We start from the raw sequence: 18,789 nt of genomic DNA on the forward strand, positions 1-18,789 counted from the left end.
AGAAAGTGGTGAAGAGAGAAAAGGGGTGGCAGAAGGTATTATCAGCTTGCCATGATGCCAACCCACCACATGGCCCAAGCATGTGAGCAAGCCAGTGACCAAAGGAGAGCTAGACATGCCAGAGGATGACCAAGATGGGCTAGGTGAGAGGTGTGCTGAGTGAGCAGAAGTGCACATGCCAGTGATTTAGGTGGGCTGACAGCCAGAGTGGGCTACAGAGAGAGGGACATTGAGACTCTTGGTGAGTGATTGAGAGCAGGGAAGAACCTAATTGCCTGGAGAAAGGGAACAGAGGGACCCAGACTCTAGTGGCCCTTTGTGATGACCTGGGTATGGCATAGAGGTAACACAGGCAGCTGGCAGTTCGAACCACCCCTTTATTTATCCAAATTTCCCCAAACACTCCCACATTTCTGGCAAGTCCCAGAGCAAAGTGATCACACACACACACACACACACACACACACACACACACACACACACGCACGCACACACACACACGCCCTCAAAGACCTTCTGGCTGCAAATAGTCCAACCCAACACTGTGAGCACCATGGCTGCAAAGTAAGAAATCCAGCAGGGCAAGTTGAGGAATCTAGAAAGTAAAGGAGCAAGGCAAGTAAACTAGAAATCCAGAAAGAAAATCCAGGAAAATTCAAACGTTGACACTCAACCACTCCATGAACTCAGTGTTTGTTCCTGAGAAATGCCCCTCCCCAGAGGGTCTCCTTAAGTCTCAGTCCCCAGGTGTGCCTTGTGAAGAGTGGTGGGGTGCTCTCCTCCCAAGTAGTCAGGTCAGTCTGTGCTGTTCTTGCCTTCTCTCTACTCTCTGTGCTCACGGATCAGGAGGGGGTGGTTCTTGATCATTGCCTGAGCTCTGTCTCTCATGTTCACTGCTTAGCCTCTCCTGGTCATCCTGACCCCATTCCTACCTGCCTACAAACAGTCCCAATCCTAAAAGGTCCTGGCCTGACTGGGCCTGTTCCTCCTCATTTGCCTCCAAAGCCAACAAAGCTGCCCCCTCGATTTCCATCAGATCCCGTTTCGGCTCATCTTCCTTTGGAGATTCAGGCTCCGACGGGGGCATGACACCATTGCAGGGGGAAGCACTATATTAACATTGCCAAACGATAGCATTTGCAATAGCACTTAGATTTATATACCACTTCACAGTGCTTTACACCCTCTCTAAGCAATTTACAGAGTCAGCATATTCCCCCTAACAATCTGGATCCTCAATTTATCGATCTCAGAAGGATCGAAGATTGAATCAGCCATTGAGAATCAAATTGCTGAAGTTCTGGCAGCCAGCAGTCAGCAGAAGTAGCCTGCAGTACTGCATTCTAACCATGTGCCACCACGTAACAAACATTGTTTCATAGCACAGGTAGTCTCTGACTTACAACAGTTTGTTTAGTGATCATACAATGTTATGACAGCATTGAAAACAGTGACTTATGATTGTTTTTAACACTCATGAATACTGTTGCATCTCCATTGTCTTGTGATCAAAATTCAGACACTTGGTAACTGATTCATATTTATGATGATTGCAGTGTCCAGGGATCATGTAATCACCTTTTGCGACTCTCTGTGTGATCTCCTTTTGCGATTCTCTGACACGCAAAATAAATGGGGAAGCCAGATTCACTTAACCACCGTGTTCCTAAGTTAACACCTGCAGTGATTAACACTGTGACAAGAAGGGTCATAAAATGGGGCAAAATTCACTTAACAATTGTCTTGCTTAGCGACAGAAATTTTGGGCTCAGTCGAGGTTGTAAATCGAGGACTACCTGTAGTTGTTAGGTCCAATTACTGTATATATTCCTATTCTTTTCTCTCTGTTACATAGATGCATTCTCTCTGCCATATTTTTTTCTAGCACGGACTCATTTTAAATGCTGCTGCTTTCTGCTCAATGAGCCCATAAAATTCTTTTGCTAATACCACAAAGGGAATGCTATTATTGTGTTTATAAGCATTCCTTTCATGAAGTTCCCGTATTTCTTGATAGACACACAACTTATGGCCCTTTTCTTTTCCTGCTGTGCCTCCACCTTATTGCTGAAAATTGTTGGTGTGGTTTTCTCGCATGCTGATGCAGCAAACACATGAACATGGAAGTGAAATTCTAAGTCAAGGTCCCTTCTGAAGTAGAGAAGACGAATATATAGAAAATCCTTCTTTACTAATATGTAAAGACAGTGTCAGGGAAAAGGGTGGGATTGTGTTACTTGAATGGCAAATATATATTTAAAAGACCTGAAGCTGACAAGTCCAAGCTTGTTTCAGCTACACATTAGCTAATAAATAAAGGGGAATGCATAAAACTCTGTGAATGATTAGTTCTAATAAACAATTAACCAAAATATTTCACTTATGCAAAATCTCTAATTCAGTTTTATCACTTTACGTCGTTTTCAGATGGTGTTATTTAATGAGTTGCTATTTATTAAAATTGCAAAAGTTGTTTTCTCACACTGAGTTAGGATGTTGATATTCAGCCTGAAAAACTAATTATGCATACTGCTATCATAACGTCATATCTAGGTCAGCAAAACATGAAAGTAGAAACAATCTTTATTTTTAAGAAGATGAAAATGCAATAGGAGTGGTCTGGTCCATCAACAGTACTAGTTGTTGTACTTGTTTTCTTTCTGAGGTGTGGAAAATACCCTGCTTGGCAATGACATGGCTTTTGAGACCGTACAGGCCCCTTGGAGCCCAGAAGATAAGATCCATCAGATGTAGATGGTGAGGAAAATTTTGGACACCGAGAAGAAGGCGGCATTCTGTCTCCATGATGACATGCCCAAATATATTTATTTTGCATCCCACCACACAAACAAATGGGGCCACGAGCAAGGCGTCAGGATCCAGATGGTCAGCTTTTCTGGAGACCATCCGCCAGAGTCAGATCCAATGGAGCCAGGCCTCAGCTGGAGTCAGTAAGTGACTGATTTCTAAGTACAAAGTAAAATACACTCATCCATGTCTTTGGGTTTTAGGAGCTTGAATATGATAGGCAGGAACTTTCAAATTTATTCATTTTAAAGAAATCTATATATCCATCTCTCATTTTTGTTAGTCACTGCTGTAGATATGGTTAAAAAGTCTGGATAATGATCAAATATTTGCTAAAGAAAACTTTTCCATTCGTGTGGAACATATAAAAGAAAAAAAGCACTGTTCAAACTGTGCAAAAAATTTTTTTTAGCTCATATTCCTCACTACCAATCACAAAATTCACTATTGGATTGCATAGAGAGAAACAGTTTCTTTTATAAATATAGTATGTTTGGGTTATGATCAGTGGTGAAATCCCATTTTTTTTATTATCGGTTCTGTGGGTGTGGCTTGGTGGACATGGCTTGGTGGGCGTGGCAGGGGAAGGATACTGCAAAATCTCCATTCCCACCCTACTCCAGGGGAAGGATACTGCAAAAATCCCATTCCCTCCCCTCTCCTGGGGGAAGGATATTGCAAAATCTCCATTTCTACCCCACTCTGGAACCAGCCAGAGGTGGTATTTGCTGGTTCTTCGAACAACTCAAAATTTCTGCTACCAGTTCTCCAAAACCTGTCAAAACCTGCTGGATTTCACCCCTGGTTATGATCATAATCATGATTGGAAGAATAGCTAAAAGTTTTCCATGCTCTAATGTTCCATTTCTGGGAACTTAATCTAAGACAAAATGCTACAGATCATTGGAGGTTAATACTATCTAGGAAAATGAGTCTTGCAATCTTTTGCTTTTCTCCAACACGTCCCAAAAAGGCCAGGAAATCCTGAACCAGATCAGTTTTGAGATGCACAGAAATAAAATTTAAATTTATAGGGGAAAATATATATGAGAGAATGGCGTTTAGCAAATCCAAACAGTTGTGGCTTGAAAAACATTTAAAGTTTATATCAGCTATAATCATATCTGGAGTAGAAAGATTTGTCTATTGGTAGCCATGCACAATTTTCTCCCTTATCTGATTTTTGCAATACCATCCAATGGTCCCCTTCAGAAACTATGCTGGTTTCAGCATGTCTTTCCAATGGTTCTGGTTGAGTATTGAAGAAATCTGAGCCATATTATTTTAAATGTGCACTCTTGTATTTCTGGACCTAATTTGAAGTGCTAAACTGAAATTTAATTTCCTATGTGGTTTGGGATCAGTATATTTCATCAGCTCCCTGCCAGGATGGAAACACATGACACCTGATAGTTTGGCATAGTTCTCCACAGTAGTTTAGTGGTTCTGCAACTCATCTATGGAATTACGTCTGGCAGTTCAAGCTTAAAATCATCTCAAATTTCATAAGTATTTTAGTAATGAGTTAGAACTATGAAGAACAATTCTTTCAAGTCAAGGATTAAGGCACCTGGAATCTAGGTTAACAAGCAATTGTTGATAATGAAGAGTCCTGAGCTCTCTGCTCTTATTAAATACAAGGAACTCCAATGTTTCTTATTTGGAAAGACAAGACATTGGCAACACTTCTTGCAAGGAGCCTTGCAGAGCAGGGATGGGTTCTACTTACCTGTACTACCAGTTCGCAGCGGGGCCACACACGCGCTCTTCTGTGCAAGTGCAGAAGCGTTTCAATGATGTTGGGATCAGTGGGCGGAGCCTCCCACTGGTTTTACTACTGGTTCTATAGAACTGGTGCGAACCGGGGCAACCTACCACTGTTGCAGAGTATCCTTGCTCTGCTCTCCTTTGCACATGGTGAGCATTTGCACTGACAGGTGCACAGGGAGTGGCATCTCAGACTCCCCTTTTTCTGAGACAGGTGGCAGCTGTGTCTCTTGGATGTCAGACGGTGTAACCTTCTTTGCCTGCAGCTGCTCAGGATTGCCTGGAAGTTCTGAGATTGGCTGCTCTCTGTTGGTTTCCTTATAAGAGTCTGAGCTATCCATGATAATAAACAGGTTTTCCAACCTTTCTGCAATGCATCTAGGAAAGTTTAACCCAGAATGAGGTGGGGGTGGGGGTGGGGGTGGGAAAGAACTGCATAATTGAAGACCTTCATCTTGAAGTGTGTGCAAATGAAATGGGGCAAAAGGAGAAAAGGAAATGGAAAGAAGCTCCTGCCTTGTTATATGAACAAAACCACACCAAGAAAGAAAAAGATGTTGGCAAATAATGAGCTGCTAATCATAGGAGATTAAATACAAGGTCTGTAAATACAGGCTTTGTAGGGATTTTCAGATAAGCTGCCGGTGTGAGAAATTTGCACTGATTGCAATCAAACATTTCTGCTCTTTGGCACTGGTCATGTACAATTGTACTGATACAGCCCAATTATGCAGGAGAAATTAATATAGAGTTCATTATTCCCCACTATAGAATATGAAACTCAGTTGCAATTCAAAATACAATTGGATTACATAAGTACCAGCCACAGGTGAATCTGGATATCCTTCTGAAACAATAAACAAAACCATCCAGAAAAAGAAGCTAGGGGACATTGATGAGGAAATGTGTATAGAATTACTCTTAAATTACATCAATGTGTTGCAAAGTTCATCTATACCCAGTAGGTATTTATTAGGAACGAAGGAGGACATGTGTGAATATGGAGAGTCTCAGTCTTCCACATCATTATTGTCTCAAAGGTGCTTTTTCCAGACAACTGCATTTTCTTGTTTTTCTTTGAAGACATTTTGCTTCTCATCCTAGAAGCTTCTTCAGCTCTGACTGGATGGTGGGGAAAGGATTTATAGGAATAGGAATATAAATCTTTCCATTCCTCACCATCCAGTCGGAGCTGAAGGAGCTTCTTGAATGAGAAGCGAAACATCTTCAAAGAAAAACAAGGAAGTCCGGTTGCCTCTTGAAAAAGCACCTTTATAGGAGGAGATGTGTGGTTCTTTCAATAAGAGTGTGGTTATAGCCAGCTATTGAGTTCCATGCATCCTTTTTGACTGAACGGAATTTGTTGTGTTGTGTCATGATCCCTTCTGTTTTCTATGAATAGCATCCTGTTTGTAATTTAAGATACCTGTGCAAAAGAAAGGGGAGAGATAAACAGCAGAGATAGAAAAGACAATTTATTGGTGGGAATTGTATCACTTGGTATGCACAACTGATATTTTAAACTTTTTTTTACAAAAAATCAGGTTTTGAATATATTTAAGACTGAGTTTGAAGTAGAATTGTGTAAAAATGATGAACTTGGAATTGCTAAAATGTATAAACTGTCATTAAAATTTGAAACAGAAAAACAACATGTGAGAGCCTATATAATAAAGAGGACTAAAAATGGTTATAATATTTATAATATATTACAATATTCAGATGAAACATTGTGAAACATATATGGTTGAAAGAATTGCACACATTTTACACATTTATTATAAATTCTGTTTGAAGTGGATTCTTGAAGATAAATAGATATATGTATATATAATTATATACATTTTAATTGAAGACTACAGTGGGAAGTATTATATTACTCAAATCTTAAAGTATCCACTTCTAAAATGTTTGAGTTAGCTATGAATATATCCAGAAAAAACATGACCTATTTCAAATCTTCAAATCTTCCCAGGAAGAGGAACCCCTTGTTATCAAATTATTTATAATTATGCACTTCTTATAAATAAATCATGTGACCTGAAATGTGGATGATGCAACATTTAACAGAATAACAAAAAACCCCAACAACAAATAATTAAAAAATCCCACTCATACAATGGAATGAGGTTTCTTTCATCTATTTAATTTGATACATTTTTGCCCAAACTTTCTTTCTTAATTAAAATTGCTGAAAGTGTAAAACCCTTTTGTCTGTACAACTCAAGTCGGTTGTGGTCTACTTTGTTGAATGTCTTACTGAGGTCCAAGTGTGCTATGCCCTAGAATTTCACTGGTCCACTAATTTAGTCACTTTGTCAAAAAATGCAATTCAATTTGATTGGCTTGATCTGCTTTTGAGAAACCCAGGTTGGCTTCTGTTTCCTTAATCTATTTAGCATTAGCAATCAATTGTTCCACTTTTAAATCCATATTTTTCTTCCATGCTCCTAATCTTGAACTGATAAAATGGGTTATTTTTGTTGGAAAATCTTCCATAAAAGTTTTTAAGTCAAAAGTTCCTTCTTTTGTTTTCCACCAACTAGTGACATAATTAAATAACAATAGCACCCTCTACTGACCAAAAAGCAATATTGTCAGTAAGACAGTGAATATTCAATTAACAATTGTTTACAGATTCAATCCCCAGAGAGTTAGAGAAGAAGAAGAAGAAGAAGAAGAAGAAGAAGAAGAAGAAGAAGAAGAAGAAGAAGAAGAAGAAGAAGAAGAAGAAGAAGAAGAAGAAGAAGAAGAAGAAGAAGAAGAAGAAGAAGAAGAAGAAGAAGAAGAAGAAGAAGAAGAAGAAGAAGAAGAAAACCATCGGAAGCAGGAAAAAAAATCAAATCCTCAATACAAACAGTTTTGGCAGATATTTTTAAAATAATAACATTTCTTAAAAAGAAATAGAGTTCAAATCCAGCAAAACACAACTGTGTTTTTTTTATTTATTTAAAAAATCCAATCCAACTTCCAAAATAATTCAAGCAAAAATAAATTTAGAAATATTGGAAATCATCAAGAGGAAAAATATACTTTGTCAAAATATTTCTTACCCAGCAAATAAATACAACAAAAAACACTGTTTGGACAATGAGGAAGCCAAGACTAGTTGTCCTATTTGGACTGCACCACAGCACCGGACATGATATTCCTCCTTTCTTTTATTTGGTACTTCACCGTTTGATCGCAAAGTCCCTTCCACCTTTTCTTGCCAACTCAGACTATCCAGAAGACATGTGGAATGATTCCTACGGCTCCCCTTAAAATTTAAGGAGCTTTCCAGGCTTCAGATCCTGTCTGAACCATTAATCAACTGGATGTTGGTACAGAACAAAGTCTGTATCTGTGTTACTTTGACATATTCCCTCATGGTAAGTGCAAAACACCAAGGGATTTCACTGAATATTTGCCATCTTATATCTAGATAACCTTCTGATGCTGTGGGAAAAAATTCACCTGGAAAAAGTTAGATTCGTGAAGTTGGTGGACATTTAAGAATAAATGCACTATAAAACTGGTCTTAAATTAAATTTAAGAGAATGCGTTGCAAAGTTCTTCTCATCTATTACCTATGGATATTTAGGAGGAGACAAGAAAGGGATGTGTGGTTCTTCCAGTGGAGGGGTGTGGCTAGCTATTGAGCCTTACATATACACTGCATTTGTAGAGTTATGTGATGATCCTTTGAGTTTTTTATGAATCACATCCCATTACTTCTGCAAAAAAAAGGGAAGAGGTAAGTAGCAGTGGTAGTAAAGACTATTTATTGGTAATTTGCAACTAGTGAAGTCTTTCAGGGCAACTTTTATGAAAGAGACACATGAGGTGAATTTCTTGAATGTAAGGAGTATTACAGGGAGTAACCGCTGGCCTCCTGGAGACACAAGTGCTGCTTTGCTGCAGATTTTCAATCCAGGTTAGAGAATTATTTATCTATATAGTGTTATTTTATACCATTGTAAGTTGCCCAGAGTCACTCAGGATAGTGATATGGGTGGCATATAAATTAAATAAATACTGTTGGTCAGAAAAAAAAATATTCTGGACTCAAAAAAATGAAGTGACTTCACAGCTCCAAATTTTAGACTGTCTGATCATGCTAGAGGTTTAACATGAATTTCATAATGGATAATCTCTACTTATGCTTCTGTTGTTTATCTTGTGATGTATCTGAATATTTGGAATAAATATAGGAAAATAATAATCTGGGCTTTTATTCAATGGTTATTTATATAAACATGAAGGATCCAAGAATTTCCCTCAGATGAGAGATAATCATTTATTCTGATTTGTTCTACATTTGATTAGTTTCAGTATCTTCAACAAGCTGTTTGGTAGTAACATAACTGCTGAATTAAGGAGGAATATTGAGTTGTTTGATTGAATTTGACATTTTTCTAGTCATAATTTATAAGTGGAAGAAGAATATTAAATTTACTCGGAACATTATGCTCAGAGAGAATTGACATAATATATTTTATCTTTGGTATATCACTGTAGTCCTGATGCTAAAATGAATAATTCTTCCTCTAAAAACATTTGAAATGTTGTCAGCAGATTAGAGGCTTCCTTTTCCGTTCAGGGCTCAAGAGAATGAGGTGACTTCACAACTCGAAATTTTAGACTGTATGATCATGCTAGAGGTTTAACATGGATTTCATAATGGATGATCTCTTCGTATGCTTCTCTCCTTTATCTCGTGATTTATCTGAATTGACACATAGAAATGAAACACATCTAAAAGAACATGCGGTCCAAAATTTCATTTCTAGAACTCATATTTTAACTTTTGTATAATTAGTGGAATGCATTATTGATTATTTAGACTGTAATAAGAAAATTCAATATGTGTCCAAATCATTTAAATTTAATGATAAATTTCAGGTCTGAATTAATCCTATGTTAATATAAATAGATATTATATATACTTTGCTCTTTCATTATTCCACTTTGTTTTAATTATCAGGATGATGTAAGCTTTCCCCCCATTAAATAACATAATTTTTTTCCTATTGGTGTTCTATTAATTTGTATTCCACTTCTAAAAAGAATTTTAACAACAAATTTAATACCAACAAAATAACAGTTCTTAAAAGCAAGGTTCATTAAAAAGAAAAAAGCGATCAAAGGCAATAAAAATGAGAGTCTGGTTCTGGAACATATGACATCCTTTAAATACTAGGACAAAGAGACATAAATTTACCTGTTGCACAAAGAGGGTAGCATCTAGTCCAACCAGAATTATGTTGAATTATGACAACTTGAAAAATGGTTAAAGGTGGGAAATGAGGTTTCCCAAGCTCTCTAAATTGCCTTTGTCAAAACAGAAGTTTACAGTTTAAAGATACATTTGCATAAGAGACCTCCTCCCTTTTAACCTATGTATAATTTCCTTGGTCTCAACTTTTAGTCTGTTTAGAAGTGTCCAACCAGTGTTTTGGTCTGAGTCCACGTATCTTTGATGTCAGGTTTAATGGAGAAAGGATAATCTATGAGTTAAGTTTGCAAGAAGCAAGCTCTATCTATGGCTCCAACAGTCCTGCTTCCATGTTGACCAGATACATGGATGCCAGCTTAGGACCTGGATCTCATATCTTTCTACTCATTGAGGGTCTGGATTGTCCTTATTTATCCAGTTATTTGGATTCAAACTTTTTTCATGATACTTCATTACCTGTTAGCCATAAAAATGCTATCTGCATCCTTGAGCAAAATGCTGAGGTACCCATACGATGACATTATGAAAGTATGCAGTCTCCTTTTTATGGAGGGTTGGCAGATTCAAATCTGGTGTTCCAGACTATATCTACAGTTGAAAACTATGACTATATCTGGGATTTTATTTTCCACCAAAATGGAGTTGTTGGTGTTCATGTCCATGCTAGTGGGTACATTATATCTAATTTTTACTTTGGTGATGCCAGAGACTTTGGCAATAGAGTCCAAGAGTGGGTGCTGGATCCAATTCATGCCCATAATATTCATTTCAAGGTGGATTTGGATATTGGTGGTAAGTAGAAAAAATGTTTGTCACTTGCATGGAAATTATAGGCTTTCTGCCTCAATTTGGCTTTTTCAGAATTGTTCTAATGGTTACTATTCTCTTAGTAATGTTTTTGAACTTCAATTTAGGAGAAGAGTTTCTTTTAATGAAGAATATTTATTTCACTGTCGTGTCACAAAACATAGGGGAACAAAGGGGGACAGAAAAGGAGAAGGAAGGAAGATGGAAAGAGAGGGGGACGAGCAGAGAAAAAGTTGTTTGATTGAATTTGATAGTTTTACTAGTCATAATTTATAAGTGGAAGAAGAATGTTAAATTTACTAGGAACATTATGCTCAGAGAGAATTGATATAATATATTTTATCTTTGGTATATTACTCTAGTCCTGATGCTAAAATGAGTAATTCTTCCTTTAAAAACATTTGAAATGTAGTCAGCAGATTGGAGGCTTCCTTTTCCGTGTGGTGGTAAATGCTGCAGAGCCCAACCATATAATAAAATGATTTACTTTAGAACAAATTTTGAAAGATGCAAACCCATTGTAATCAGGGATGCTGCATGAGTTATTTTCAAACCGTAGACATTTTCAAAACATACTGAATTAGCACTGAATAGTTATTAAAAAGAAGTTTCACAATAGATTAAACAACTTCCTTTAAAAGCTGGGTTCATTAAAAAAAAAGTTAAGAGGCAATCAAAGGCAATCAAGTGAGAGTCTTGTGCTGGTGCTTATGTCATTCTTTAAATATTTGGATGAGGAGACATTTAGTTGTTGTACAAAGAAGTTAGCATCTAGTCCAAACATATTTCAGTTTGGAGAATTATGTTGGATGCTGACAAGTTGAAAAATGACTAAAGGCTGGCAAACAAGGTTTATGAAGCTTTCTAGATTGCATTTCCTCAAAACAGAAGGTTATAAAATTAAATCTGCATAAAAGATCTCCTCCCTTTTAACCTATGTATAATTGACTTGCTCTTAAATTCCAGTCGGTTTAGAAGTGTCCAACCAGTGTTTTCATCTGAGTTCTTGGTTTTAGTTAATGAAAACAGGAAGATCATGTCTAGATGGTAAGTTTCTTGAATTTGTGACCATATCATTGCTATCTTTGCACAATTTCTGGTGTGTTTTGTAAATGCAAAGGAAATTGTAGCTCTGAAACTTACATATCTTATTATTTTTGTCCAGGATTATAAACATATAATTTAGAATTTCATGAATTTTTCTTTATGTTTTTGTCTATAGGTTGGGAAAATGAATTCCAAAGTGATTTATTCTGTCATAGCAATATGTGTCACTATCATTTTCATCGTAGTCTTGGTTTTCTGTACTAGAGGACAAAAACACACACGTTGTGAGAGTTCTTCCCAGAAAAATGAACAAGAGGAAGGTGGTCAGGATGCTGGCAGCCAAGTATTTCAAGATTTAACCCCAGAAGAGATAGTGCAAGTAAAGAGGTATTTACAGTCCAACCTGGGAGTGCCACTGGTAGAGACGCCTCAAGCCAAGCCACCAGATAACTGCATTTATTCAATAACTTTACAGCTTCCTCCCAAAGCCCAAGTATTACAATTCTTAGATCATCAAGGACCTCAGCCACCACGAGAAGCTCTGGCTGTGGTCCATTTTGGAAATCAGGAGGAGCCCAATGTGACAGAATATCTGGTGGGTCCACTCCCAGAACCAACATATTATCAAGATATCACAGTAGAAAAATATGGAAGAAAATTACCTTATTATCAAAGGATGGTTTTGACAAATGAGTTTCATGAAATCCGTAATTTCTTAAAGAGAAATGAATACCTGAAGGCTCCAAATTTCATGCAAAAAGTTCTAAATTACAATGGAAGCAATCTTCAGTATAGCAGTCAAATGCCACCAGGGCTAAAATCAGGAGATCGCAAAATGTGGGTGAGTCATTTCCAGAATGTGATTGGCTTCTATTTGCATCCAGTTGGCTTTGAGGTCCAAGTGGATCATAGTAGCTTGGATGTTTCTGAGTGGAAGGTAATAAAAGTGTTTTATAATGGACAATACTTTGAAGATATGGAAGACCTTGAGAGACAATTCAATATGGGAAAGGTTAGAGTAAACAAGGTTAAAGAAGCACCTCTTGATGGGGGCTACTCTTCACTAAAGCAGAGGGTACCGCCAAAAGATCCAGGCCCTTTGCAGTATGAACCTCGTGGACCACGCTATAGGATTCACAATAATCATGTCACTTTTCTGAACTGGAGTTTTGCATTTGGAATTGATGCAAGCAGGGGTCCACGTATCTTTGATGCCAGGTTTAATGGAGAAAGGATAATCTATGAGTTAAGTTTGCAGGAAGCAAGTTCTATCTATGGCTCCAACAGTCCTACTTCCATGTTGACCAGATACATGGATGCCAGCTTTGGACTTGGATCCCATATCTTTCCAACTACCCGAGGACTAGATTGTCCTTATTTATCCAGTTATTTAGACTGGCACTTTTTTTATGATAGTTCATTACCTGTTAGCCGTAAAATGGCTATCTGCATCTTTGAGCAGAATACTGAGTTACCCATACGACGACATTATGAAAGCATCCAGCCTCCTTTTTATGGCGGGTTGGCAGATTCAAGTCTGGTGTTTCGGACTATATCTACAGTTGGCAACTATGACTATATCTGGGATTTTATTTTCCACCAAAGTGGAGCTGTTGGTGTTCGAGTCCATGCCACTGGGTACATTATATCTGACTTTTACTTTGGTGATGCCGAAGACTTTGGCAATAGAATCCAAGAAAAAGTGCTGGGAACAATTCATACCCATAATATTCATTTCAAGGTGGATTTGGATATTGGTGGTAAGTAGGAAAAATCTTTGTCACTTGCATGGAATTTATAGGCTCTTTGCCTTAATTTGCTTTCTCAGAATTGTTCCAATGACTGTCAGAACTATAATGAAGACAAACACAAGAATATGGTTACTATTTTCCTAATAATGTTTTTGAACTTCAATTGAGAACTGAGTTTTTTTTAATTAAGAATATTTATTTCACTGCCTTGTTACAAAACTTAATTCAAATCCATAATAACAAGAAAATATAATTACACATCAGTTGTGTAATTATGTCTTCATATATTTTGGGGGTTTGAACATGTAGTTTTAGAATCAGCATTTTTGTAATTCTTACAGATGTCAACAAATTTGCATTATTACTTAAAGCTGAATCTGTACATTGGTTGTTTTTCAGGTAGCTTTAGAACTGGATTCTGGTTTCAGGGCAAAGAAATAAAATCAAAAAACTTTAATAGATTATTTCCTCACCCCCACCCCTGAGAATTTAAATTAAAAATGGTATCATAATGGACTGTCTATAGAGATTCTCAATCATCCAAATCATGGTTGTCCCGAAGATGCTTTTCCAAAAGGCAACTGGACTTTCTTAGTTTTTTTTCCTTGAAAACAGTTGACTTCTCATCCAAGAAGCTTCTTTGATCCAGACTTCATGGCTCGAACTCCCTCAACTTCATTTCCTTTCTGTTGTTCAACTCTCATAATGTTAATAGGGATGGATATGGAGAAATGTGTCTTTAAAAGTCTCCACTGAAATTTGTCATCAGAAAAAATGTTGGATGATGACTTCTTCAGGTGTAAAAGGCTTAAACAGTGTCCATCTAGGTTAGGAGATTCTCTAGGTCCGTGATGGCGAACCTATGGCACGCGTGCCAGAGGTGACATGCAGTTCCCTCTCTGATGGCACACAAGCTGTTGCCCCAGTTCAGCTCTGCTGCACATGCTCGTGTGCCTCCTGCCAGCCATGCGCCCATGCACAGAAGGCCAGGAGCAGGACACACATATGCGCAGGGCAGGGTGCACGCGCAGGGCCCATGTGCGCATTGCATTTTGGGGGTTCTGGCGCGTGAGCTTTGGGTACCTGGTCCGGAAAAGGTTAGCCATCACTGCTCTAGGTAGCTTGATTGGATTTGAAGATTTAGTTGAAAGCCTGAAAATATTTTGTGAAAATCTTCATATTTGTGCCACCAACTAGAATGAATATAAATGTAACATTTCCAAACTAACATTATGTCATAATACTTGTTAGGTCCAATTCTATTTCTGTTTCTTTCTCTCTGTTACATAGATGCATTCTCCCTGTCATATTCTTTGTAGCTCATTTAACTCATTTTAAATGCTCCTGCTTTCTAGACAATGATCCCATAAAACTATATTGCTAATACCACTATGTGGATGCTCTTACTGCATTTATAAACATCCCTTTCATGAAATTCCTGTTTTTCTTGATCGGGTTGGACACACATCCTATTGCCCGTTTTTTTTGCCTCCTCTGCACCCACTTTATTGCAGAAAATTGGTAGTGTGGTTTTCATGTGTTTGCATGCTGATGCAGCAAACACATGAACATACTGTTCATATTCCACCTGAAAAACTAATTACGCATACTCTTATCATAATTTTATCTCTGAGTCAGCAAAAAATTAATGTAGAAGCGACTTTGATTTTAAGAAGATGAATGTGCAACAGGAGTGGTCTGATCCATCAGCATTTGCTCAAGTGCTAATTGTTGTACTTGTTTTCTTTCTTCTGAGGTGTGGAAAATACCTTGGTTGGCAATGACATGGCTTTTGAGACCATACAGGCCCCTTGGAGCCCAGAAGATGAGATCTATCAAATGAAGATGGTGAGGGAAGTTTTGGACACTGAGAATAAGGCAGCATTCCATCTCCATGATGACATGCCCAGATACCTTTATTTTTCATCCAACTGCACAAACAAATGGGGCCATGATCAAGGCTATCGAATCCAGATAGTCAGCTCTTCTGGAGACCATTTGCTAGAGTCAGATCCAATGGAACCAGGCCTCAGCTGGGGTCGGTAAGTGATTATTTCTAAATGCAGAAGTAAAATAGATTCACCCATGTCTTTGGGTTTCAGTAGCTTGAATAAGATAGGCAGGAACTGCCAAATGTATTCATTTTAAAGAGGCAGATTTCTTTAAATCTATTTAAAGAATTTAAATATTTCAAATATTTGCGAAGGAAAACTTTTCCATTTCCAAGATTTAACTGTGGAATATAGTTAAGGAAAAAAGTGCTATTCAAACTGTGCAGAATTTCTTTTGCATAGAACAGGGGTATCAAACTCAAAGCCCGGGGCCTAATCTGGCCCACAGGGTGCTTAGATCTGGCCAATGGGGCCGCCCTGGAAACAGCAAAGGACTGGCCTGTGGTGCCTCTGCCAGCGAAAATGGAGCTTGGGAGCCCTTTTTCCTCTGGTAGAGCGCTCAGTCCACCACAGGCGCCCCTGATATGAGTGATGTCAAGCTGGCCACACCCACCCTGGCCGCTCCCACCTTGGCCCCTCGAGATCAAACACAACCCTAATGCAGCCCTCAATGAAATTGAGTTTGACACCCCTGGCATAGAGTGAAACAGATCCTTTGACAAATGCAGTATGTTTGGGTTATGATCTATAATCATAATTGGAAGAGTAGTTAAAATACTTTCCACATTACAATGTTCCATTTTGGGGAAATTAATCTCAATCTGAGATCTATTTTTAAACTTGACCTAAGACAAATGGTACAGATTATTGGAGGTTAATACGATCTAATAGTAAAATGAGTCTCACAATCTTTTCTTTTCTCCAATGTTTCCCAAAAAACCCCAAGAAAATCCTGAACCAGATCAGTTTTGAGATGTACAGAAATAAAATTTAAATGTATTAGGGGAAAAAGAGAGAATGGCATTTATCAAATCCAAACAATATAAAGTAAAGATAAAATTGTGGCCTGAAATACTTTAAGTTCATATCAGCTACAGTATAATCATATCCAGAGCATATACATGTAGAACCGTCTATTGGTGGCCATACATATTTTTATCACTTATCTGATATTTGTAATACCCTCCCACAAGTCCCCTTCAGAAACATTGTTGGTTTCAATGTGTCTTTTCAATTGTACTGGTTGAGCATTGAAGAAATCCGAACCATATTATTGTAAATTTGTACCTAGCTATATCTGAAGTCAGCAGAACTGGCTACTGGTGAAAATTTCAAATTGCTTTGGTTGAGTATTGAAGAAACCCAAGCCATGTTATTATAAATTTGTATTTTTGCAGTTCTGGACCAAATCTGAGATGCTCCTAGTAAACTTTAATCTCCTGAATTTGGGGTCAGTATATTTAATGAACTATCTACCAGGATGGAGATCCATGATACCTGCTAGGTTGGCAGAGATCTCCACAGTGATCTTGGGATTCTGCAACTCATCTACGGAATTACACATGGCAGTTCAAGTGTAAAATCAACTTAAAACTCATTTGTAGTTTAATAATGAGTTATAACAATGATAGTCCCTATATTTTTATAATTAAGCTATCATGGAATAGCATCCTGTCATTATATTGTCTTTCAAGATCTATGCCTGGAACAATAATCTCTTAAGATCTTAAGAAGAGAAATAATAAATCTTAATAATTAATAAGAAATAAGAAATGCAAGTCCTTTTGTTTTTCCTTTTAGTTATAAACTAGCTGTTACAAAGAGGAAGGAAAATGAATCTTTCAGCACCACTACCTACAATCAGGTTGACCCTTGGAATCCTCCCGTGGCCTTTGCTGACTTCATAAACAATGAGAGCATTGTCAATGAGGTAAGTGAAGATGGACCCCACCTAGCAGTGAAGCACCTTGCCGGTTATTATCCCACAATTTGGTGCTGTCCAAATGCATTGGGGTTGAAGTCAAACTTATTTGGAAGACATCAGATTATGAAGGTAGCCAATTGGACTGTCACCCAAAGCTTAGTCTGGAAGTAGGCACATGCGGCTAAGAGTTTTAGCAGCACTTTCTCTTTAGGGGAAAAAGGAACCGTCATGGTGATCTTTAGGATGCTTGTTCAGAGGACAGCTTAAGTTCTCATGTACCGGGATCAGCTTTCCTGTTTGCATTTTTGTTACTTGAGGTAATTTGGTCTTGGAAACTATGCATGGGATTTATGTCTTACCTTTTGCATTTTTAATGGATTTTTAGTATCAAAGTTGATAAAATTTTGCAGAACGGATATAAGGTCTTTGGTAATAATTTTCTACTCCAGTTTTCCTTTTCTACACACCCTCAATTCTGAATAGGCAAGCAAAAAGTTATACTATCAGATTACCCCCCCCCCCCCGATTTTACTACATCATCTGCTGTTTTACTTAATAAACTTAGCTTTTCTGAATCCATTGCTGTACTACTTTCCTGTTTAACAGGTCTTTTTCCTAAGATAGTACAATAATATTGTCCCTTTTCCTTTCATAGGATCTGGTTGCCTGGATCAACACTGGCTTTCTCCATATTCCACAGGCTGAGGATGTACCCACTACTGCAGCTCTTGGGAATGTAGTTGGTTTCTTCTTGAGGCCCTACAATTATTTTGATGATGATCCTTCCATATATTCTCCAGACAGTATTTACTTCCACCACAAGATGAACTTCCTTTCCTGTGAGGCCAATCCACTTGCATGTCTGGCAAAATTAGCTTCATGTCTGCCTATTTTCCCTCATTTTACTTATGAAGGTTTTCAAAACATAACTCTCTAATGTCTTCTACTTTTTGATAGGTGAAATAGAATTTGGAAACAACGAGTCTGCATTACTGGCAGCTAATACTTGTTTCTTCTTTCTGCAGCATTAATGGATATTTTTTGTCTGAATATTAGCCCAATTTCTTCAGGAAACCATGAAATGGAATTATCTGGGGATTAAGAGGAAGGTTGTAGAACTTTTTCTTTTCTATAGGAAAGAAAGCATGCATGATTCACATTTTTAATTTGACAGAGGACACAGAGAAAGATATATGCTCGCATTTATTGGCTATAATCCTCCCTTCCTTTTACAATATTAAAACACTGATGTTAGAATTGAAAATTAGTTTTCTGATCCACTGATTAGAGGACAACAGGGGTGTCTTTGGTGAGAAAGATCATAAAATGCACGGTGATGTCCTCTTTGTGACCTAGTAGTAATCCCATATTTTAGAAGATATGGGATTACTTAGAAGTAATATTTCTGAAGAAGATATTAGAGAGGAGTAATTATTGATGTCTTGGGAATTTTGTTGGGCAGGGGTGGCGGGGTGAGGAAAGATATGGAGACAAATATGAACATTGTTTTAATGGTGTAGACTCTTTAAGGTACACAGAATGAGCCACAGGGAGAGACGGATAGATGTTCCTGTT

General features: G+C 37.7%; 1 protein-coding gene across 1 annotated transcript; it reads left to right on the forward strand.

The window, feature by feature from the left end:
* The first annotated feature begins 11,831 nt into the window (after nucleotides 1-11,831).
* On the forward strand, nucleotides 11,832-18,151 carry LOC139318194 (amine oxidase [copper-containing] 3-like). The gene is made up of 4 exons (XM_070945513.1): nucleotides 11,832-13,407; nucleotides 15,155-15,440; nucleotides 17,091-17,220; nucleotides 17,870-18,151. Exons 1-4 carry the CDS (start codon nucleotides 11,832-11,834, stop codon nucleotides 18,149-18,151), a joined length of 2,274 nt encoding a protein of 757 aa, XP_070801614.1.
* The last annotated feature ends 638 nt before the right edge of the window (nucleotides 18,152-18,789 follow it).

The sequence above is a fragment of the Pituophis catenifer genome, unplaced genomic scaffold, assembly GCF_029215685.1.
Source record: "Pituophis catenifer annectens isolate HBS135680 unplaced genomic scaffold, rPitCat1.0.hap2 SCAF_6, whole genome shotgun sequence".
NCBI lineage: Eukaryota > Metazoa > Chordata > Lepidosauria > Squamata > Colubridae > Pituophis > Pituophis catenifer.